Source organism: Myotis davidii, unplaced genomic scaffold, assembly GCF_000327345.1.
Source record: "Myotis davidii unplaced genomic scaffold, ASM32734v1 scaffold329, whole genome shotgun sequence".
NCBI lineage: Eukaryota > Metazoa > Chordata > Mammalia > Chiroptera > Vespertilionidae > Myotis > Myotis davidii.
In genome coordinates this window covers 1764262-1788257 of record NW_006300374.1, presented here as the reverse complement: position 1 = coordinate 1788257, position 23996 = coordinate 1764262, and the positions used below count along the sequence as shown (strand labels likewise).

Here is a 23996-nt window from a genome sequence, read left to right as displayed (position 1 = left end):
TATGTCATCTGAAAATAGGGACAATTGCATTAATTTTTTTGCAATCTATATGCTTTTAATTTACTTGCCATGGTGGACTTGCTAGGAGTTCCAGCACTATGTTAAATATCCTCGCCTTGCCGAAACCTGTTTGGCTCAGTGGATAGAGCGTCGGCCTGCCGACTGAAGGGTGGCAGGTTCGATTCCAGTCAAGGGCATGTACCTGGGTTGCGGGCACATCCCCAGTGGGAGATGTGCAAGAGGCAGCTGATCGATGTTTCTCTCTCATCGATGTTTCTATCTCTCTATCTCTCTCCCTTCCTCTCTGTAAAAAATCAATAAAATATATTTAAAAAAAATATATCCTCGCCTTGTTCCCAATCTCAAGAGAAAGTATTCATTCTCTCACCATTAAATGTGAAGGCTGTGGCTGGCTCTTGGTTGCTTTTGTCTCCTCGGCATTTAATAAATACATACAAGGCATGTTCGTAAGCACTGCCTCCAGGTAGAATGCATTAGCACCAGCTGACTGACCAGTCCTTGCCCTCAATTCTTCGTTAACGTCCAAGTATCTGTGGAGTTCCTTCATATGCAGATGTGGCAACCAGATGTTCAGCCCTTCCCCAGCAGGTTTAATCTTTCCTGAATTCTCACAAATGCTTATTAATTCACTTCAGATTTTTTCCAAGAATCTTTTTTTTCTAGAATGACTCTCTCTCCACTTTTGAACAATGTGGACAATAATGACCTCGGCCATTTTCTTCTTGGTCTTACTGCTGGATCTTATGAATTCCTTATTAAGGTGTTTATACTTACAGATCCATCTTTTCTATCAGGCTATGAGCTCCCTGGATGCAGGGAATCTCCAGGGACTGGTACAGGTAGGATTCTCTAAATGTCTGTGGAATGTTAGTTAGATCATCCCGGTTCCTCAGGATTAGCTCGTGCCCGCCCTCCTCTACTCTGCATCTTTACTTCCTGTTTGTCTTTTATCCTTCACGCCAAGCCACTACGAACTCTTTTTTGAAAGGATAAATGGATAGACAGATACAACATATTTTAAACTAATTCTTTTATTCCTCCCAGGTACTATCTCGGCCGTCGGATGTTTATCGTTATCTCGGAGCCAGACATGATCAAGCAGGTGTTGGTTGAGAACTTCAGTAATTTTACCAACAGGATGGTATGTAGTTTTCTTTCTGCATATGGATGTGTGGGGAATTATTCTCAGATGCAAGGACTGCACATCACATCTAATAGGGCCATGATTGGGTCTCTTATCAGGTCTAGATCAGCTCAACTCAAAATTGAGCTCCCCAGTGAATTCAGGTTTTCAAAAGAGGTGTACAGGACTGGTGAAAAAGAATGGAATTTACCTTTAAGAAATGCTTCAAGACAGCTACAGAGCAAGAGAAGCTGTGGTTATAAAAATGCTAAAACCTGGAGGGTTGTTCAAAGCTGGAGGAATCTAGAGGGCACAGGTCAAGTGACTGAGGAAGGCCCAGCAAGGTTAATAAATGACAGAGAAAAAGCAAAATTTTGAGCCTCTTGTGCTGATATCTTGCTCAGAGAGTAGAAAATTCTTGAGGTTGGAAAGGAAAGACAAGCAACATTAAGAGGGAAATTTGTCCCCAGGTAGCAGGAGGAGCCTGGAAGTGACCCCTTTATGTCAGTTCAAGTCTCCGACCCACTAAAGGATGTACACACTCCATCTTTTTAAAAAGTATATTTCCTACTTTTTATCTTTGATGAGAAATCCCAAGGAGTGGAAGAGGTGACAGAGGATGGCAGAGGTCAGAGTAGTCCATATTTTCCAAAAGTGGGGAAATAAGAATTCTAGCAGAGAAGACCAATAGCATTTATGTTGGTTCTTAAAATGAGTCTAAAGTGAAAAAAAACTTATTTGTGAGACTTCAGAGAATCACTATGTGCCAACTTTTTTTTTTTGTCAAATTAAACTCATCTCCCATTCTTATGTGGATAGTTGGTAATGTAGTCACTCTTGTTGGTTATTTGGCAAACTTTTGGTGCTGGTGCTTGTCATAAAGACATAGAAGACTCAGCCTTGTCCTCAAGGACCTCAAGGTCTAGGGACAGAGGCCGACAGGCAGAGGGACCAGTACACTATGGTAGGGTGAGTGTACTGCTGTAGAAAACACTGTGAGACCCAGGATGGGGACAGAAGAAGGTTTATTAGGTGGGAGATCTCGGGGGTTGAATCTTAAAGAAAGTTGCATAGACCCCCTGTGTTCTGTGCTGGTTGAGCCACCCAGAGTGTTTTGTTCTCATTAAATTTCATCAGAACTAATGAGATTGGTACAATTATCATCTCTATTGAACAAACAAGGGGACTAAGACCTGATGAAGTGACTACCCTGGTCACATGACTAGTAGGAAGAGCAGGGATTCACATGCCATCTCCCAACTCAAGTCCAGGGCGCTTTTTCCTGCCACAACTATGACAGTTGCCTCAGGGGGCATTTCTGGACCGGCAAGGTTTCACTGAGTAGCTGGCTGCTCACCCAAACATGCTCATTGTCCAGCCCCGAGCTTCATGCCCAGTTCCAGACGCCGCATGGCCACGAGAAGGTGGCCTGGAGGGATGGCTGAAGGAACTGCAGAAGTTCACTATGCTGCCTCTAGGTTCTCTTCCCCGAACATTATATTGCTGTTCCCCTGTTCAAGTTCAAGGTCTTCTGTGGCGTTGGACTCTGAGAGACTGGGTCTGATAGTAAATGCAGTTGTTGGTTTTTGCTCAAAGAGTGTTGATTATAGAAGTGGCGGAAGCCAGTGAGTCACAGGGCCCAGACCCCCAAGCTGTGTCTTAGCAGACAGCGAAGGCACTCTGAGAGCCTGCCACGGTTCTTGAGTACCCTTAACCCCTAAGCAGTGAGATGGGACGTGGCAGCCACGTGCCTCCCTAGTGTTTCATGTGACACCCAGATGTTACCAAGGTCCTGATGGCTGACTTGGAAGAGGGCTGTCCTCTAATTGATATATTAGGAGCAGACATTCACTCAACATACACATGCAAGCAATGTGCACCAACAAATTTGCCCCACCTTCGGTCCACTTCTCCTCTAAATCATTTGTCTGTCCTCTCTAATTTTTCTCAACCCCAGACTAAGGTTTACAAGCCCCAAATTCAGAATATGGTTCTAATTTCCTTCTTGCACTCAACACAGTGTACTCAGGATGAAGTTCAAGTTCCCCTGATGGGATTTAAGGGCCTCTATACTTTAGATACATTTCATATCCTCCAATCTCACCTCTCACTGCTCCCAATACAAGCTGTCACTCCAGTGGGACCAGCCTCTCCATTCTCTGGGTAACCTCCTTTGGAAAGCCCTGCCCCAGGGCCTTTGCTCGTGCTGACACTCCCACTAGAATTGGAGGCAGCATAAAAGTGGGTTTTGCATTTACCAGTGATGTGAACTTCAGAAAATTACTTAACTCCTTCAAGCCTCTCCTTCCTCCTTTGGAAGGTGGGGAGATGATCTACCTTTGGGCTGGTGAAGGCTAAATGAGATCACACATATAAATCCTGCCTTACCTGCAGGCAAGACAAGCACTCAAGGAGCACTAGCTGCTATTAATAGGAAGACCTCTACCTCTTGGCATCTGTCCAATCCCTAGCTAATCTTCCAGGCTGTCCTCCAATTTTGCCTCCTCCATGAAGCCTTCCCTACTTTTCTCCTCTCAACTCTTATAACGCTTATCATCAGCGTCACTCAATTTCACAACTGAGCCTCTGTGCCCCCTACTAGTTACAGTACATGAACGTATGGCTTTCACCCTAATTTGATCATTAGCTCTTTAAGGCTTGTACTACTGTTTGTACCCCATGGCCCAAGCACATAAGGACTATTCAGTATCCAGCATGTCCTTGTTCAATCTGAACTGAATCCCCATCAACTTGACACTCTCCCTAGAAGTCCTAGGCATTACCTGAGCCTGCAAGTCAATATACACTTTCACTTCTCTTCTTCATAAACATGGAAGAAGACCCATCAAAGATTAGAGCTCTAGAAAACGCCGATGTTTATACTTTTCCATCTGGGGACACAGCCACTTCTCTAGCTTTGTTTACAGGCTTTCAGCCAATTCCATATTGATGACAAAACAATCCTTAGTGACTCCATTTTTAAAAAACCATCTTAGAGTGGGATTTTTCTCCCAGGCTTTTGAAAGTCAAATTAAATTGGGTTCTGTGGTTTCCTCTTATCCATCTGCTTATTTATCTGCTCAAAGAACTCAAGATTAGTGAGGCGTGATTTCTCCTTGTGACACCATGCTGCCTCCCCTCCAATAAGCCATGTTTATGTAGGTGTTCCGCTACCCAGCTTTATTATACATTCACTCAGTAAACATTAACCGCTTACTCCATGCAAGCTTCTACCAAATGGTCCCTTGTGATACAGAAAACACTTCAGCATATTAGTTTGCTACATTAGGTGAAAAGGAACTTAAATAATGCATGGCTTCACTTTCTGTTGTGAGAACCCATGTTTGCTCACAAATTCACACTTGACGCATGTGGGCCCCACCGACCTGGTGATGTGGCAGGGTGATGTGAGCTCTCTAACTGTCCGCCCGGTCACTATGAGGCGCACTGACCATCAGGGCGCAGAAGGGTGATGTGAGCTCTCTAACTGTCCGCCCGGTCGCTATGGCACGCACTGACCACCCGGGCGCAGAAGCTCAACACAGGAATGCCGCTGTGACGTGCACTGGCCATTTACAAAGAAATTTTAGCACTGCAGACTTGGTGCTAACAAAGCAACACTTGGCTTCCCCCAAGTGGGACATAGGCCCTGCCACCACTCCGGAATGACAGCCCACCAAATCGCAGCCAACGCTGCCAAGACCCCATGGCACAAAATGCAGCCCACAGCCCAGCCCAGCCCAGCCCGGAAATGGTCGCTGTGGGTGCCGGGTAATGATGTCAAGTAGCAATGCCTGGCTTCCTCTCCCTAGTGACTAGCCTCCTTACAGTTTCTTCAGTCCAGGAACATGACTTGCTTTATAGCCAGGTGCAAACATTTCACACATATTACAAGAAGCATTAGAGCATGGTCTATAACTTGGTCTAAAGTAATATTATTTATAATATGGCTACGCTCTATCATTTTTTTGGCATTTAATTTACCATAATATTGCTCTCTTATCAAAAGAACTTCAATTTTTAAAGTATTTTTTTCCTAGTTATAGTAGATGAAATAAGTAGCCTGTGGTGCTAATACTGAAGGTTTGAGAACCAGGGCATACCTTATTGTTTGGTATATTTTTGTTGTCATTGTTATGCTCCTGGCAGTTGAGGTTTCCTCTTATGAGAGAATTCACATCTTTTTTTAAAAATATATTTTATTGGTTTTCCACAGAGAGGAAGGGAGAGGGAGAGAGAGCTAGAAACATCGATGAGAGAGAAGCATTGATCAGCTGCCTCCTGCAAACCCCCCACTGGAAATTGAGCCAGCAACCCGGGCAGGAGCCTTGATTAACAATCAAACCCGGGACCTCCTGGTTCATAGGTCGATGCTCGACCACTGAGCCACATGTGCTGGATCCCCATCACACTTCTTTTTTTTTATTGCTTAAAGTATTACAAAGAGTATTACATATGTCTCCTTTTATTTCCCCCGCCCTTGACAATCCCCTGGCCTCCCCTACCCCCCAGTGTCTTATGTCCATTGGTTATGCTTATATGCATGCCCATCACACTTCCGGTTGATCTCTTACCCCACTCCCACCTGCCCCCTAACCCTCCCCAGAGAGAGAGAGAGAGAGAGAGAGAGAGAGAGAGAGAGAGAGAGAGAGAGAGAGAGAAACATCAGTGATGAGAGAGAAGCATTGACTGGCTGCCTCCTGCACACCCGCTAACTGGGGATTGAGCCCGCAACCCGGGCATGTGCCCTTGACCAGAATTGAACCTGGGACACACCTTTCAGTCCGCAGGCCAATATTCTATCCACAGAGCCAAACTGGCTAGGGCCCCATCACATTTTTTGAGGCTCTCAATTCTATGGAAAGACTGCTCTAACTTTCCCAGTTTCCAAATGGACTCTTGGCCTCTATCAGTGCCCGCAGCACTTCCTGATGTTGCTTCCTGGTCATGAACCACAGTTTACCATTAAACCCAAACCAATCTTCTAACGTTTATAGGACCTATTGTCCCATCACCTCGAGACTTGGTTATTTTTATTTAAATATTTTTAATCAGCTCCTCTTTGCTATCAGGCACTCCATGGACCCAGGGCAGCTCTTACTTTAATATCTGCAGAAACTGGAGCTGGGCCCGCATGACTCAGCAGGGATGGTCACAACGTGACTCAGCAGGGATGGTCACAACCAGCGGCAGAACTTCCCACCCCTGGTCTCTCCCCAAGCCCAGAGCTGGGGGAGCTGTGGGAAGGGTGAGCGAGGTAGGGGGTCTGTGGTCCAGGGCAGGGTCTATTGGAAGGGAGCATGGAGGGGTGCACTCAGTCACTAAACCTGCTGCCGGAAGCTCTGAGTTCTAGTCCAAATGTCAACACGGAGAGTGGGTCCAGCTGTGGCGTGTGCATCTCCAGGCTCTGCCTGGACATAGAGTAGAGATGAAAGGTGCTGGGAGTTCAGTGTGTGGTGGGTACCAGCCCTGAGGTCCTCATGGGTGACACAGGGTCGCCGCTCCAGGCACAGGTCCGGTCACACCCTTGGCTCACAAGAGACACGTCGGAAGCCACGGGATGATTTGTGGGTGGTTTTATCCAGAACCACAGGAACCCAGGGCCCTGGCTGCCCAGGTGCAGCCTCTCCCGAGGCAACATTCATCCTCTCAGGAGACTTGCCCTTCCCAGCCGAGTGTGAAAGGGGACATGTCAGAGACACCCCACCCTCCTTAACACCGCTCCTACGAGAAGCTGCTGAGGGCCGGTGAAGATCTTCCTCAGGAGGCATGATTTCCCAAACCCTCTCACCCGCTTCCCCAGTCAGGAAACCCCACGCCGCCATTGGCATGGGGCCAGTGCAAACACAGATGCAAGCGTGTGGTTCCCCTCCCTGGAGGAAATGCTGGAAACCCTATCAGCAGGGCCACCCGAGTCCATAGCATGCCTTTGTCCAATTAGATGATGAGTTGGCAGATGGAGCCCAAGCTGGATCTAGCCTCCATTGCCCCCCTGAGCTGTGGACACACCACACACCACACACCACACCCACTTCCTCCGAGGCCACGCTCTCTGGCCAGTCCATGTCGGAAGCCGAGACAGGGAAGATCACGTGACCTTTGGGACCCTCTTCCTCTGGTGGAGAGTGAGTGGGTGACGATCGTCCAGTGGGGATGGAACACTTCACTATTTCAAAGCACCAAGATGGAAGCCCTGATGGCAATTTCTGTGCAGGTGTAGCCACGTGTTGAAAACAGCATATGTTCTCAGGAATAGAATTTGGGGTTCTAGAGTAGTTAGTTGTTGGTTATAATATAATGAGGGGATGGGAAACATGCTGCACCTGCCAGGTGAGGAGAGAGACAGGTGGTGCCAGGAAGCCTCTCATCTGTGCACGGTTGTGTGAAAATTAGGTTTGGCACAGTGGTCACGGCACGCTTTCTTGTATTAATATTTTTGCAGCCTACTTGACACCCCACTGAACAAGTTGGCAATGCTCGCACCAGGACCCCGAAGTCTGTCAGTATCTCTTGGCGTCTTTAAAAGCACCTCACTCTGTGTACGCGACCTGCAGCTCGGCGTGGCCACCTGAGAACCGTTGGCTTCTATGCCACAGCCTCACAGGCATCACACGGATCTAGAGTCGATGTTCTTGCTGATCCCAGGACACAAGGAAACATGCAGGCTACGGCCTCATGTTCTGTTATGTCGCTTGTGCCTTTTTCATAACAACCTGCACACTCGGGCACAGCAGAGGGCCCTGCCCGGGCTTCGCAGCGCTCTGTGCGGCTCTCCAGGTCAGCTGAGAATCCGGTTTGGCCCAGGACAAACACCCAATTAATGGTTTCTCTCTTCATGGGACCTCAGGATGCCAAGGTGTTCGTTTTCTTTAATAACTTGCTCCCCGGGATTGTGGCATTCTTCAAAGCTTACGGTTTATGCTTAGCTGGTCTAGTAGGAAGTCAGGCTCTGTTTTATGAGATCTTAATTGAAAAGATAAACCCGGTCAGCTGTCCAAGGAACAGGTAGCAGGGAGGCCACTGCTGGACCATCACTGCTTACCAGGACAGGTCTCCCTATTGCTGGAGAATTACCCCCAACTTATTGAAATGACATAGAAAGGACTTTCATAGCTGTAAGATCAACAGATGTTGGTTAAAAACCACCCCATGAGCCCCTTGAGGACAAGAGTCCCATTCTTTGCTAATATAGCACCTGGCACATAGTAGGTGCTCAATAAATGTTGACAACCTAACAACACTTTGACTGAGAGGATATTAGTTGAGGGAGAGGCCAACTCCAAAATTTGGTGTTTTGGTTACAGTAGGTTTTTCAAACTTTTTTTGACTGTGGCCTACAATAAGAAACACATTTCACATCATGACACAGAACAGTCACTATCTTTCTCTCTATGTATATATATACCACACACGCATACTTTTGAATAAAAGTTTTACAACAACAAAATAGCCGTACTTTATAAAACACTCCTCTTTCTACTCTGCTCTATTTATTGCCTCTCTCTCTCTTCCCTCTCTCTCTCCCTCTCTCTCTCTCTCTCTCTCTCTCTCTCTCGCTGCTTGCCACCCACTATACTGATTCCACCAATTCCACTGGCCACGGCTTGCTGCCTGGAAACTCCTGCCCAGAAAACGATTGAAGATGCCTTCGCTGAGACTCTGCACACAGGACTGGGCGGACAGACAAGAGGCTAGAAAGCCCTGTTTCCCTGGTCCCGCCTCCTTTTCTGCTCCGACACTCACAGTCCTGCCCCCAGCAGATTTCCGGGTCAGGTTCCATTGCCCATTTCTTTGGAGAAGAGCTCTCTGTGTCTCTCGAGGCCTCCCTCAACAAACCTAATCAATTGTTAAGCATAGAGGGCCTGAGGAATGGGGCGGTAGTTACTGTTTCATAGGCGGAGTTTCAGTTTCACCAGATGAAAGAGTTCTGCGGATGGGTGTGTGGGGATGGCTACACAACAGTGTGAATGTACTTAAGACCACCGAACTGCATGCTTAAAATGGCTAAGATGGTACATTTTAAATTATGTGTAATTGGCCACAATTAATGTGTGTGTGTGTGTGTGTGTGAGAGAGAGAAAGAGAGAGAGAGAGAGAGAGAGAGAGAGAGAGAGAGAGAGAGAGAGAAAGAGAACTAATACAAAAATACCTGGAGGAGTGTTCTGGAGAGGAAGTCTCAGGCTTGGAAGAGTTTTTAACGATCATTTAGGCCAACCCCCTAACCCCTCAGACACTCAAACCTTCTGTGCAGGATTTCCAGGAAGGGGTGAGTCTCCAGCAATGGGGGCTCATCACTCAGGGCAGATTATTTTTTCTTTAAACAATTCTGCCTTTTATTTGTTTGTTTAGTTGTTGTTGTTTTATTGATTTCAAAGAGGAAGGGAGAGGGAGAGAGAGAGAGAAACATCAATGATGAGAGAGAATCATTGATCGACTGCCTCCTCCACATCCCACACTGGGGATCGAGCCCGACACCCAGGTATGTGCCCTGACTGGGAATCAAACTGTGGTCTCCTGGTTCATAGTTCGATGCTCAACCACTGAGCCATGCCAGCCGGACTAATTCTGCCTTTTGACTATTGGGAAGTTAGCTTCCCCTATTGAACCCATTTCTACGCCCGCAGGCCTAAAAACAACCTAAATTTCCTCTCCCATGTAACATGCCTTCGGTAAATATATTTTGAGCTCACATTAAGTACTGTTCTCTGGTCATCCAAGTCTTCTATTTGCCGCCGAACATTCCAAAACTTGACAACTATTTTATATGACATCCATTCACATCTCCTCTTCTGAAATGACCGATTTTTGCCGCTCTCCCTCTTACAGTATGACATCTAGAACTGAAAACATTTCTCTAACCTATGCCCCTGAAATTCTCCATTAAAACTGGGGAATCCTAATGGAAGCTGTGGGCTGGGAAGAGTACCGTCCCGGCCGACTGGGGAGGGGGAGGTTTGAGGGCGATGCTGACAGCGCGGAGGGCTAGATTTGTCCTCCAGGTGCCAGATAAAAAACGTCTTGGATCCAGTCCTAGGTCTGATGGATGGATACAATATCCAATCAATCTTGACTCTTATCTCTAATTTATTCGGTTTCATCAGGACCCCATAAACCACCACCCAGCCTTCCTTGGAGTGGGATGCTTTATTGCCTGCAGCTTTGCACAGGACTGGGTGCTTGCCAACATATAAATATACCTAATGCACGCTTTCTCCTGTGACTCTGGAACCTAAACAAATGGGTTATGTTCCCATAACTCCATAAAGCCACCATTCTGCATGGTGACCAAGGCACTCCTAAAGAATTTCATCCTAAACACGGAGAGGATTCCTCTGCAGAAAAATAGCCCAGCCCCTTGGTTCTTATATATAATTAATTCCCCCCACCTAGATACTTTGCAGTTATGTTTTATAGCTTATTCTGAGTGTTCATATTTTATCAGAAAATTATAATTTTCCTCTAAATAGGAGTTTTTACAAGGCTTTTGAATTATGATGGCTGGCTTCATGTTTCAACTATAATTAAAACGGGGAAAAGAACTAGTGAAACCGTACATCACATGTGGTTCTGAAGAGTGCTTGGGCCTCCAATCCCCCGTCCTCCTCACACCCTGAGACCTTGGGGCGGGGGAGGGGGGACACACTGATCAGCTTTGGGGTTGGGGGGGGCGGCCAGCTTTGACCACTGGGTGGGAGTAGCTGGTTTTAGGAAGAAACAGAATAGCCTAGAAAGAAGGGGTGAGGAGGGCTCGTCCTTTGCATGCTTCCAGACTCAGCTGGCTACCTCCTCCTCCAAGAAGCCTTCCTGACCGTTTGGTCCCCTATGATGTTCTCACCTTGCCCTGCTTCCTCACTTCATAACTCTCACCTTCTCATGAGCAGTAATGACATCTGTTCGTTAGTCTATGAGCTCCCTGTCGGCTTCCCCACTGGACTATCAACTCCTTGAGGGCCAAACCTACGCCTTCATTATTCAACCCTGGAGAGCCATCGCCTTGCATGTATTACATAGTCAACAAATGTTTGCTGAATGAGAAAAAGGAATGAATGAATGAGTGTGTGAATGAGTGGAAATACACAGAAACACGGCTCTTTCGGAAGCAGCTCTGTTGGGATAAGCTTCTGAAGGACTCTCCTTTCCCGCTCCCATCTCCCTCCACACTCCCCACCTTATCTTCCCCCATTCCCCGCCCCCTCCCCACCCTGACAACACACACACCAAAGACCCAGACACATGAGTCTGTCAACTCCCGGCCCCACCTGACCAATCCAGCCACACAAAACTTCTTGCCATCAAGTTCAGGCCTGAAACTCCATCCCAGGGGAGACTAGCTCACCCCAAGAAGCCTGCTGCTCGGTCCTCAGGGACCCCTCACTCTGCAGGGAGACTGCTGAGCATACAGGACGGCTGTGTTACTTATACAGCGGTGACCTCATTGTCCCAGGGCAAACTGGGCCAGCAGAGCGTATCCATCTGCTGCCCCGGCCCTCGGCCATGAATCTTCAGGTCATTATCCTTAAGACTCTATATTCTTCTCCTGTATCCTTGCAAACGAAACCTCCCCGTTTGTTGGTCGTTGGTGAACCTGTGACTAAAACTTTTGTCATGGGCCTGCACTGCCGCCCAGGTGGCTCGGGCTCCCTTGTGGTCTAACCCTCTGCTTGCTGTTTTCCATCAGGCAACGGGTTTGGAATGCAAACCGGTAGCTGACAGCATCGTGTTTTTACGTGACAAAAGGTGGGAAGAAGTCAGAAGTGTCCTAACTTCTGCTTTCAGTCCTGAAAAGCTGAATGAGGTAAGACCCGGGAAATGCAGACTCTCTTCCTTAAGGGACAGGTTTCTTTTCTTCAAATGGCGATGGGGAGCTGGTTCACCCTGCATCACTCGTCCACATGGCCCAACAAAATGTCCTGCCTCCTGGGGCCTTTAGACCTCGCTATTCTGCAAAAGCACAGGACGCTGCATCGGCGTCTTCCGTTTCCCCAGCCTCCCACATCCTCAGGGGCCAAGACCCATCGAATCAACAGCACTGAGGGCATCCCCTCTATGTCCCCAGACCCTGCCCCAGGCACTCTGGGGGCACACGGGAGAAAACTGGGGCAGTGTCCCTCACACTTTCACGTATAATGGACCATCTGGTGGTCTTGTCAATGCCCCCCCCCCCAGACTCTGCTTTCTAACAACCTGGCAGGTGGTGTGGATGCTCCTGAATAGTGAGGCTCGCCTTACACAGCGAGGGGCCGGAGAACAGCCCAAAACACAGGTGGGCTCCGGTCAGACCCAAAGCGGGAGGAGAGGGCCATGGTCCCTGGGGAGGAGTGGGGGTGCACGTGGAAGAGCTCTGGGCACGCAGGCAGGCCCTGGTGAATGAGCGCCCTGGTCATCCTTCCCGGCTGAGGCGGAGGGAAGGGTGGCATCCCCAACAGGCTGCCAGCTCTGTAAGCCCTGGGCTCCCCCCTCCCCCACCTCTTCTCCTGGCCAAGTTCTCCCACTCCTGATCCTCACTGATGGCCCCTCCATGGCCGATCTGGCTTTAGTTTCTGTTCCGAATTCTGCAACCACTGAGGAGGAGGTCTGGAGCCCTTATGTTCGGTGGCGAAGGGGCTGCCTCAGTATGAGTCCCAGTTCCAGCGCCACCCACCACGTCTAGCTGTTCCACAATGGCTGGGCTTGGAGTGGCCTGTCGTCAGCTCAATAAATGAAAGCTACTCTTAGCTTCAACTCAAGACGCTCACCCCTATGTTCAAAACCTATGAATTTTCCGAAGCCCCCAGGAGAGGAAAGGGTCCCGTACATCATAATTAACTCCATCCAAGGGAGCTCTCTCAGAAACCTGTGATCCTGTCCATCTTCAATGAGGTTTAATTTGTTTCCACCGCTTACAACTTTTTAAAGAAGCAGGCCCTTCCTTCAAACAAATTCTCCCTTGAAACCTCAATATGTAAGGAGGCTGGGAGCGGGGCAGGGCTCCCTCCCTGACCTGGTGTGTGCTCTGGGCCGCCCTCCTGCCAGGGAGGCTGCAACCTGCCCATTCGGGGACTGGTTGGCGGAGTTAACCAAAGAAGGGGAGTGACATCCACTGGACATGGTGCATCCTATTTCTTTACTCATGAGTCAGCAATGGTGTGGCGGCACTACAGATGCAGCGAGAATCTCATTTGTTAAAAAGACACTGATGAAGTGTATTGATTGGGGAAAAAACAGTAAGAAAGGAAAAGAGTTTTCTTGTCAGTCTTCAGCTGTTTCTTTGAGGGGGAAAAAGACCCGTATCAGGGTCTAGATTTCTTTAGCACCTTACAGGGTATATTCCAGAAACTGGTACAATGTTGTTTCCCAAATAAATCTAGTGCTGGGGGACCCAAAGCATCTCCTTCCTCTGGTTCAGAAATCGAAATCTTAGTGTCTGAATTAGTTGTAGAAAATAGAGGCCCTCACAGTGGTTCACAGCACTAGGGGAAGGGGTTGTCATAAATGAAAGAGGCGGGGGGTGGGGGGATGTCATAGACAGATCCCCTGGGTTTTGTCAGTTCTAGACCACTGTTTAACATATACCCCCAGTGAGGTTAAAGCTCCACAGAAAATCATCTTCCTACTAAATACAGGTCAGTTTTCTTTCTTGGGTTTCCATTTGAAAGGAGGCCATTCCAGGGGCGGGGGATCCCTCTTCCTCCCCCTCTCTGGAGAGCTTAGACCTGGTGAGTTTAAGGTTCCTGGGAAACAGATAACTGAGCAGATGCATCAGGGAGATGTTGGCTGCAGATCTGAAGCTCAGGAGATAAGGGTAGGAAAGACGGTCATCAGACACACAGATATGGGCGAGGTCGCCTGTAACACCAGGAGAGAAAGGGGGGCTGCGGAGAGCCACACTGAAGTGAGGGGCAGAGCAGAAACCTACAAAGAAGACTCAGGAAGAAGAGCTGCAATCGAATTCCAGGAGAACAGGGAGGAGGAGTATTTCAGGGAGGAAAGAGGTGCTAAATGCTGCTTAAATGAAGGAAACATGAGGACTGAAAGGGACGTGACAAGGATAATATTTTTCCAACATGAGACCAATGTAAGTGTCTCACGCTCCGTAAATCGTGTCCCCGTGATTTCCTCTCCCCACCGGATCCGTGGCTCTCGTTGCTTCAGAAGAAGTGGTGCCGTCCAGAGCAAGGAGGTCATTGCTCAGCCTGGAACTGCACACCAGGCTGATGTGATCCACACAGAGACAGGGGTCTTGGAAGCCAAGATTTGTTAGGGGGATAGAGTTTTCCTAATCCCAAAAGCAACTTCCCTTTGCATATGAAGAACAAGCAAGGTGTGGGGCCCTGAGCACGGACCCTGTGACAAGGTGCAGACCAGATGGAGGACATGGGAAGAGCCTGGCTTCTATCCTATGGAAGATGGAGGGAGGCGGGAAGAGAGAAGAGCAGGCTTCCAGACATTAGTGTCTCTGACTGCCTCTTTCCCCAGCATCTTGGACCTAAACCTCCCATCAGCCTCTGGTCTCTAGATCACTGGTTCTCAAACCACGGGCTTGTGACCAACAGCTGCACCTGAAACCCTTGTTAAAAATACATAATTCTAGCCACCCTAGGACCTGCAGAAGGAGGACTTCTAAGTCTATAAATGTCACAAGTCCCCTGGCATCGTTACGATAAGAGCCAGAGTGGAAAGGGCTGGGGATCTGTCTGACTCTTGGTCCCTTGTCCAACCATCTGGCCTGTGGTTACCCACGTTCTCAGAATCTGGGCCCCAGGACCCCAAACCCTTCCCTGCTTTATTCTCCTCTGTAGCTCTACCACCAGCGAACATTCCATTTACTTGACTTGGTTTATTTCTTTATTGTTCACTGCACGGCACTAGGCACATAATGGGCCCTAAGTAATGATTTGCTGAATGAATGGATGAATGAAGAATCAAAGAACCAGGAAGCTTCCTATGGAAGGATATATGTTAAAACTGAGAGAAAGGGAAATAATTTTATCAAGGAAAAATTAAATACAAGGATGCAACCAATTGTTGGCTTCCTCTTTAGAGAGTCACCAATATAGATATTAGATATATACGGAAATAGAAAAAGTAGGTCATGCCCAGCCGTCATGGATCAGTGGTTGAGCATCAATCTATAAACCAGAAGGTCATGGTTCAATTCCCGGTCAGGGCACTTGCCCGGGTGGTAGGCTCCATCCCCAGTGTAGGGCATGCAGGAGGCAGCCGATCAATGATTCTCTCTCATCATTGATGTTCCTATCTCTCTTTTCCTCTCTGAAATCAATAAAAATATATATTTAAAAAAGAAAGAAAAAGCAGGTCACAAGGACACAAAGAGGAGAATGAGGCACACAGGGTCTGGGTGGAGGAGGCAGAGCTGGGAGAAGCTCAGAGAACCAGCAGGAGCCTGCACTTCACTTGGTTGCTGGTTCCTAAGTTAGTTTTCCCAGAAATAACTTTGAAATATCAATTATCTTCAGTCCTTTCTGAATTTGTGGCTAGCTTTTGGGCTTTGTTTTCAAACTTCAGAGTTCATTCTTGAAATCAAGGTTTATTTTCCCTTGGAAGTCTCAGGCTTTTTCCCATGGCACCTTGGCAGCCCAAGTCCTTTACTGTATCTGTGTCATTAATATTCAAATAAAACTGGCTTTATTTATGTGGATATTAGGCTGCCTCAGTCAACAATGCTTGAAAGTTACTTTAAAATCAGCATTATATCACAAATCCATATTTTTTATTTAAAATAAAATTGGTTTCCGGCTTAAGTTGTACCAGGGATAATAGAGAGAGAGAGAGAGACAGTGGAAATGGATTGATTCATGCCTGATTCCGGAATCAGAAGAGACCATCAAGTCATAGCCCAGTGACAGGCGAGTTCCTGAGATTTATATTAAAGGATGGCTACGTAGTGCGGGGGAAACAACTGATGGCTTTATTGGGGGGAGATTTTGCCAGGTTAACCTGCCAGAGTTTTCACCCTCTCTCCTAAAGGATTAATTTTTTTAAGGGGCAACTGGTAGATTTACTTAGATTTTTAGAGCCTTTTTTTAGTTTCTTTACCAAAGGCTATTAATGAGTAACCCTGGGATTGTGTAAAACTTTATTATGGGCCAGGAAGTAAATAGATTTATCTTCAGGAAACAAAACTGGGGACTAATTTAATTCTTCTCTGAGGGAAACATATAAGTAAAGGGATTCCCCGGAGACCCAGGTGAGCACTAATTTTATTTCTAAATTTTATAACTCATCTGAAAGAGGGAGAACACTGGGAAATCTATACATTTGTATATTCCTCTAAGCTCTCTGAGTTGAAAAGTATTAAATCAATTGAAATAAGTTGCTAAGACTGTTCGAAGGTTGTGTATGTCAGCACAAAAGTGGCAGCTAAGCCTTCAGTGTAAGCAAGAATAAAATAATACATTGAGGAGAAAAGCATTTCGACTACACTTATGTGACGATGAACTTCAAACTAGGACTTATTACTAGGAAAAGGATTTGACATCACCGAGGGCCCAAAAGGCCGAATGGTCATCCAGTTCAGTAAAATATTGCAAACCATCTTCTTAGAGATTCATCAAGTACCTTAGCATATTAGAGGCTTGGGAGAAACCTGCAGTAGGGAGATCTTTCTCTCTTTGTTTATTCTGGGTGCAAATAAGTTTGCAGTAGGTGAAAGCACGGGTAGTTAATGTCATCGCTGGCTATTGAGAGAAATGAGGCAAGTGGGCACTATGTCTTTGGAGGTAGAGTTCTTGGGCAACTCCATTGTCAAGTGCCTCCTGAGCAGAGACCAAGCTCCAAATTGGATGGACCATGGACCATGGACCCAACCCAATATGGTGGCTGGTATATTCTCAGTCCTCAAAGCTGGATAGATGTGATGGACATTCTCTCATTCACCCAGATAATTAAGCTGGTGGAGGCCCACTGAGCTGGCAACTTCATACATGATTTCCTAAGGCTATGTGTGTGTCACTCAAGAGGAAATGACCCAATTGTATATCTGTGCTTGGGGACTCAAAGAAAAGCCAGAGCAACTGGGAAGGTTGGTATCTCTTCCAGGCACCGAGAATCCAGCTTGATGCCTAATTTTTCACTTTCATCCAGATGTTTCCTGTCAGGAAGGCACAGTCAATAACGTATGAATCTAAAAGGCGAGGCAGAAGTGGTTATTATTCCCTCTAGGCCTTTCTTGCCTCGGAGAAGACGTATTACTCCAGGATGACTACAATTTTTAAAAATTTAAGTTGATAAAGCCAGCTTATGAGTAAACGCATAGTTACAGCCATTTCAGTGCAAAAGTCTTTGCAGAATGACAGTCATCACCACAGTTTAGTTTGGCCTTCAAATTTTCACTGTAAACTCTCAGACAGTCACGCACAAGGGCTTCTAAAACAGACCCCCGTCTTCCCATGATGTTAGAACAAGCAGCGTCCTCTTGGCTGTATCAGCCTCCCGCCATCTATTTTTAATATTTGCTTTTATTTCTGAGTCCTTCCAAACAATAAAAATGGAAGTCATTATAACCAAGTGCGGCTGTGGTGATAAGTACTTCGGAATCCAAAAACACATTGTCCCTGCCTGACCAGGTGCCTGTTTTCCAGAACGTCTGGGTATTTATCTAGCAGCAAGAGGTCCTTATCCTGCAACATAGTTGTATTCCACTGCCACTTAATCTCCTAGTTAAAATCAATATAATGATGAACTGTTTAAATTCTGGTTAAAATGTTCCTTTTCCATCTGCATTCAAAAGAAAACACACTTCTAATCATGGGTACCCCATCCTGGGTTATAATTTGGCTCTCCTTTGCCAGAATTATAATGTCATTCCGACTTGCCGCTGGTTAAATCTAAGAGCATCTCAATGTGCCTCCTAGCTTGTCTGTTGCCTGGCAACACCAGCAGCCACCTCCTCGTCGGGGTGAGTTCTAATTGGTCAAACTCTTGACAGGAGCCAAGAGTGATTAGAAGTGACACTTTATTATTCACCTAGATGGCTATAACTTATATATATCAGCAGTAAATTTTGCATGAAAATAAGTCATGGATGTTTTCAGTATCTGGGTAGCAGAGGGAGGTTGTAAGTTTTGTTAACCAGTATGAATTTTACATTTATTAGTCACCTGTTTAGAGGTATTATTTTTTCTATTTTTTAAATCAACAATATAGTTCAATACCATTTCCCATCTGTATTAGCTGACCTTTATTTATTCAGAAAATCACTCTCTAACGTCCATTCCAAAACAGCAACAGTGCCCATGGGTCTAAGCGTGCCAAATAGAATGAAACATTAAATTCATAACATTCAACCAATATTTATTAGTTCCCATCTTTAAAGGGTTTATAATGTAGAAGGGCAACAAGGTGGATGTATTTCTACGTCATTTCCAACTCATGGGAGACGGTGGCACTTTGGGGGTTGGGGGGTGGGTAGCATTGGCACGGAGCCCTGGAGATTTTGCTGAGTTTTGACAGAGGGAAAGGTGCTTTGCAGGTGGAATGAGCTGCAGGAACAAAGTCATCTGGACGAAAAAGTACAGGGTGTGTTTGGGGAATAGGGAGTATAAACTGGCTGGAACACAGAGTACGCGCAAGCACTTAGTGAAAGCAAATGGGAAAAGTAGGTTGAGGCACATAGAGTTCCCAGTTCTCTGCTGGGGGTGGGGGGAGTGCTTGGTGCACACTTCACTGAATAGTGAGGAGCTATTAAATATTTGAAAGTAGGGGATTGAGGAAAAAAGGGTTCCAATTCGGCCATTTAGCTTCCGAGATCACACACACACACACACACACACACGCACACGCACACGCACACGCGCACACACACAATGACTCTGGGCAAACACTTCTGGAGCAGGTGAGAACAGGTCTCCACTTTGATGTCTCCACTTTGCGTGGCCCCAAAGGGGTGGCTCCTGGGGGCCAAGTATTGATCTCAGGGTGGTGGCCTGCACAAGGGCTCTTTTCTGAATCTTTCTTCATAGATGACACATGAGTCACCCAGCCTCCACACCATCAATGTGTGGGGTCATCTCTGTGTAGAAGTATAAAGTAACACAGAAGAGACCCTCTCCTCCAGCCCCCATCCATCCCCCAACCTCCTCTCCCCTCCCCCAGGAAATGTGTCTCTACTAGCACTCAGCCTGTCTCCATTCTCCAACCATCCGGGGCTCCAAAGGCTTCATGGTGTTTGTTTCTCAAGTTCATGGCATCAGGACTGGATTGGGTGAGATTATAACCTAGATGCTAATTAACTGAGGAGCAAAAGGATCATGCATCCTGAATTTGGAGAAAAAGGCAGTATGTCAGAAGCCAAAGGATCTGGTGTCCTAATTCTCACTTTTATTTAATTATTTGAGCATAAAAATCACCAGAGTCTGCCTTTTAGGTCTTCATGTAATTCTGAAATAAAACAGATACAAAAAGGCTTTTTTAGGGATGTCACGTGGTAGACAGGCCTACCGAGCTGGCTGTCTACTGCCCTGAACTAGGTAGGACGTTGCCTGCTCTTTCCATGGCTACCAAGCAATGGTCTCAACCTGGTGTCTACTGACCACCTTGGAATCCCAGAATGCCCATGGAAAGGGACTTTATAGCTCATTGCAATGAGCCCCACATTTGAGGGTGAGGACCCAAATTCAGAGTGATTCTAATGACTTGCCCAGAGTAAGAGGTAGAACCACCATGGGCCTCAGGTCTTCGCTCAGGGCCAGCTCCCAGGAAACTGTACTGCATTCATGCTATGAGCACTCAATGTGTTAATGTTTCTTGGATGCTTTCTATGTGAAGGCCCTTAGGGAACATTCAGCCTATCAGTCATCACATCGCTATTTGTAGAGAATCAACTGGATGCGTTGCACTGTGCTCATTCCTGATAGAACAAATGCCAAGAACCTCAATAATACATGACAACATGTAAGAGTTGCCACAAGATAGTAACGTTGCGAGTGGATTCGTTATCTATTGCTGTGTCATAAATTACCCCTAAATTTAGCAGATTAAAACAACAAATTTTTATTAGCTCATAGTTTCTGAGTCTCAGGGATCTGGGCATGGCTTAGAGGGGTGCCTCTTTCTCAGGGTCTCTGCAGTCAAGCTGCCAGCTGGGCTGTGGTCTCACGGGAAGGTTGGACTGGGGGAAGGTGGGCCTCGAAGTTTACCCACATGGTTATTGGCAGGGTTCAGTTCTTAATGGGCTTTAGAAAACAGGATCAAAAGCTTGTTCTACATCCTTCAGTCAATGGCGCTCTCCAAAGGATTTCAGCAAAACATTGGTCAGGTAACAAGTATTTTTGGACGGCCAATCTGGTGACTGCAGACAGGATAGAGTAGAAAGTGAAAAGACAGGCGGTAAGGAGGCCAGAAGGTTCTTTTGAAAAAAAACCCACAACTTTTAGTCACCAATGTGCCAGGCACTATACTAGGTACTAAGGCTACAAATATGCTCAAGATATAGTCATTGTTCTCAAGAAGCAAGATAACAACCACATTCCAGGCAACCCGTGGCAAAGCCTGAAGTAGAGTGGTCACTGGGCAAATAAAGATGGAGAGACAGATTTGAGAAAGGAGTGATGGTAACTAGGTGAGGCAAGAGCACGGGGACCCAATGGGTGTTGTGAGGAATAAGAGATGAGAGACTGATGCCCAGTCTGGGAGCATGGGCATCCCAATGCTTGCAACTCTCACTGCCTTCTAGCGCTAAGTCTTTTACCTATTTTGTTTCTAATCTTTGTCATGACTCTTCAAGGGAGCTCTTACTATTCCCATTCTGCAGATGAAGAAATTGATTCGGTGAGGTTAGGTCAAACACAACTGCGAAGTGCCAAGGAGAGGAAACCTACCAATTGGCACTGGCCTTGAATGTTTTCTCTCCCTGGGGCCAAGTGTATTTAACAAGGTCAAAGTCTTAGCCTCGAGGAGGAAACTCCAAGGATGAAATTCTAGGGATTACCTAGAAGGGGAGAGGAACGCCTTTGAGCAGGAGAATGTCTGAGCCTTCTGGGTCTTTACCCCATACGCTGTCTCTTTTGCCCACTCACAGAGCCCTCTCCGGCTTCTTGAACGAGCTCTCTGGCCCTCGGCCTGCACCTTGATGCAGAATTCCTCAGTCAGTAAAGATTCCATCTGCTTTGTGTTTAACGGGGCCACTTTGATTATATGGTAAACTGCAGGTTACCAAGAGCTTCCTTTCTTGGGGAATTTCCTTTACCCTTGATGTTACTGCCAGTTACTAAATAGCTGACCAGCCGTACATGCAGGATCATCTATAATGAAGATAACCAATGTGAGAGCAGACAGAAGCAAATTGGGAAACTTTCTCCCCAGGCTTGGCTGCTGGACTGATCTCCCCCAAGAAGAAATCGTTCTTTAAAAGCCCAATAGCAATAATATTTTATGTGACTCTAAGTGTAACATATGTGCATTATGAAAAACAAAACAAAACAAAAATCACTCATTATGCTACGAAGATGAAAAGGAACAGCCAAATGAGAGTCTTCTATTAAGATGTGTATGATGATAGCATTGTGTGCTCATCTGTGCGTGTGTTTGCACAAGCCACCTCTACCTGCTTGTCTGAAAATCTAGGGGAATAACTGCGGGGTTTGTGGATTGTATGAAGATGATCGCAAGCCCATCAAAGCGAGCTTCTGTTTGTATGCGACTCGTGTAAGAGTAAATACTCCGTGACCGCTTGTGTCGGATGCGAGGAAGAAAACCTGAGACGATGGCTACTGGCCAGCATGCAGCTCCTGCTATCCTGTCTGATAATATTTTCCCTGCATTGCTTTTAAAAACATTTTTCATAATTCATACCCCATCTCCTATCACATTAACCCAACTAAAAATGTCATTATCCATTCGGTTCGACAGACAGCAGGCAGAGTGTGGTAGAAAATTACAATCACTCCAGCCAGCAACAAAGAATTCCAGTCACAAGCACGTGGAGGTGCCCATGGTGGGCATCTGGCCCACCCCCTCTGCACTGCCCAGGCACATGATTAGGTTCCGTATGGGTGTATGGGTGGAGCCCTCTTCATACACACAGCATGCTTCTGGAGAGTTGTATGTAAATCAATTTTATATTGCATCCCATCTTGATACAGTAAGGAGGTTTTAAGCTTGACATCTAAAGAGACTTCCTCTTTTTTCTTTCATTTTTTCCTCTTTTTTTTTTTTTTTTTTTTTTTGAGATAGAGGAAGGGCTAAGGAGAGAGAGAGAGAAACATCAATCAGCTGCCTCCTGCACACAACCCATTGGGAGATCAAACCGGCAGCCCAGGCATGTGCCCTGACCAGGGATTGAACTGGCGATCTCTCAGTGCACGGGATGATGTCCAACCAACTGAGCCACACTGGCCAGGGCCTAAAGGGACTTCCTTTTAAAGAATAGTTTTCTTTTTGCCATGTTACTATTCTTCTAAACTACATCTAAAAGATATTTCTGCACATGTGATTTGACTGAAGCAGAGTTCAGTTGTACCACTAAGTTTATTAAAATAATGGAAGGAGCATAGCTGCTGAAGCCAGTCATAGAAATGCAGCTTAAATAGTACCGAATCCTCCAAATACTAAGGTGACCTGAGATTTCTTGAGAGTAACGAGCCTCACACACTTTTGTGCTGACGGATTATTAAACGGATGGTTTGTGAGGATTTAGGGAATAATTCAGTGGCCATGAGAGTGCATCCAGAATCATCAAGAGTAAACCAGGGTAGTCATTCTCATGTCTTTTTTTAGTGGACTTCAGGATATGGAGATACGATACAGGACATTTCTGCTTCAGCAAATCATTTGACAAAGTCTTCCCTCTCCCCCGCTCCCCCCCAACCCTCACTTACTGATAAGATGCTGCCTGGCTGAAAATTTACTTAGGCTCCCTAACAGCTGCCCAGAAACAGTGATAATGACCATTTCTGTGGCTACCTAGAGTAGCCGCCTAGTGGAGGGCCTTGGGCTCTGTGTTTGATCCTGTATACACGTTAATAAACTGAATGAAGGCTTGGAAGACACATTTACCAAATTTCAGTTGGAACAAAGGAGTAGCCACATTGCAGGAGATAAGATCTGAATGAGTGAGTACACACCTCGGCCCACCCACACTGAGTACAAACGCCCAGTGCTCTGAGCTCTTAAGGCTTCATGAGCAGAAAATCCTCTTTTCCAGGATCTCCCTGTCCAGATACTCCCTCCAAGTCTTGGCAACAGGGGAGGGCCTCAGATGCTCTGCCATCTCTCTACTGGGGGTGTGGGGGGGGGCAGGGGAGGTGTCTGCTGAGCTGCCCACAGGTGCTGCCCCTACCACTGTCCCAGCCCTGGGAACCCACGCAGCCCTGAGCTCAGACCATAGCTCACTCACTTTCACACAACAGGGATGCCCTCTCTGCCTCTTACACAGCGAGGAGGAGCTGGGCCCTGGTGACACAGTTCCTTCCTTACACCCCAAAGCACACGGGGCTGGCTTGGAGGGAGCAGTGGGAGGGAAGAGTCCAACAAAGCCATGTGTTCCTCCAACCTCAGCCAACAGCCACCCAGTCTGTCCTGCTCTGCCAGGCTTCTCCAATCACCTCAATGTTTTGGGGAAGTTAAGAGATTGTTCCACTCAGAACACATGGTAGGACTTTTTAAAACAATACAAGCAATGTAAAAGCAAAGCCTTTCAAATGAATGGACCCTAAAGGGTCAAAAAATCAATTGTACATGGTGATGACTCATGGAGAAAGATCTTGTGGTTTTCATTGACCTGAACCTCAATATTTGCCTGTTATATGTCTCCTGAAAAAGTCAACATAACCTGGCTTTGTGCTTGATGTGCAAGGAAATGGCCTATTTATAATTTACAGGATTGCTGTGTTCCGTTCAAGGAGTTGCCTTTCAG

At 46.6% G+C, this 23996-nt stretch overlaps 1 protein-coding gene and 1 long non-coding RNA gene across 2 annotated transcripts in view; one reads left to right on the top strand and one right to left on the bottom strand.

Annotated features, from left to right (window-relative positions):
• The window catches only part of TBXAS1 (thromboxane A synthase 1), a 154422-nt gene that overhangs the window by 76294 nt on the left and 54132 nt on the right, over positions 1 to 23996 (top strand). Inside the window, exons 5-6 of the mRNA XM_006777104.2 lie at positions 1066 to 1162; positions 11823 to 11939. Coding sequence (XP_006777167.1) covers positions 1066 to 1162; positions 11823 to 11939 — 214 coding nt within the window. The remainder of the gene's footprint in view (positions 1 to 1065; positions 1163 to 11822; positions 11940 to 23996) is intronic.
• Positions 690 to 14508, bottom strand: LOC107185185. Its single transcript, XR_001516104.1, has 3 exons — positions 14498 to 14508; positions 7693 to 7698; positions 690 to 752 (listed from the first exon to the last, which is right to left on the bottom strand). It is a non-coding gene; the product is annotated as an uncharacterized LOC107185185 (long non-coding RNA).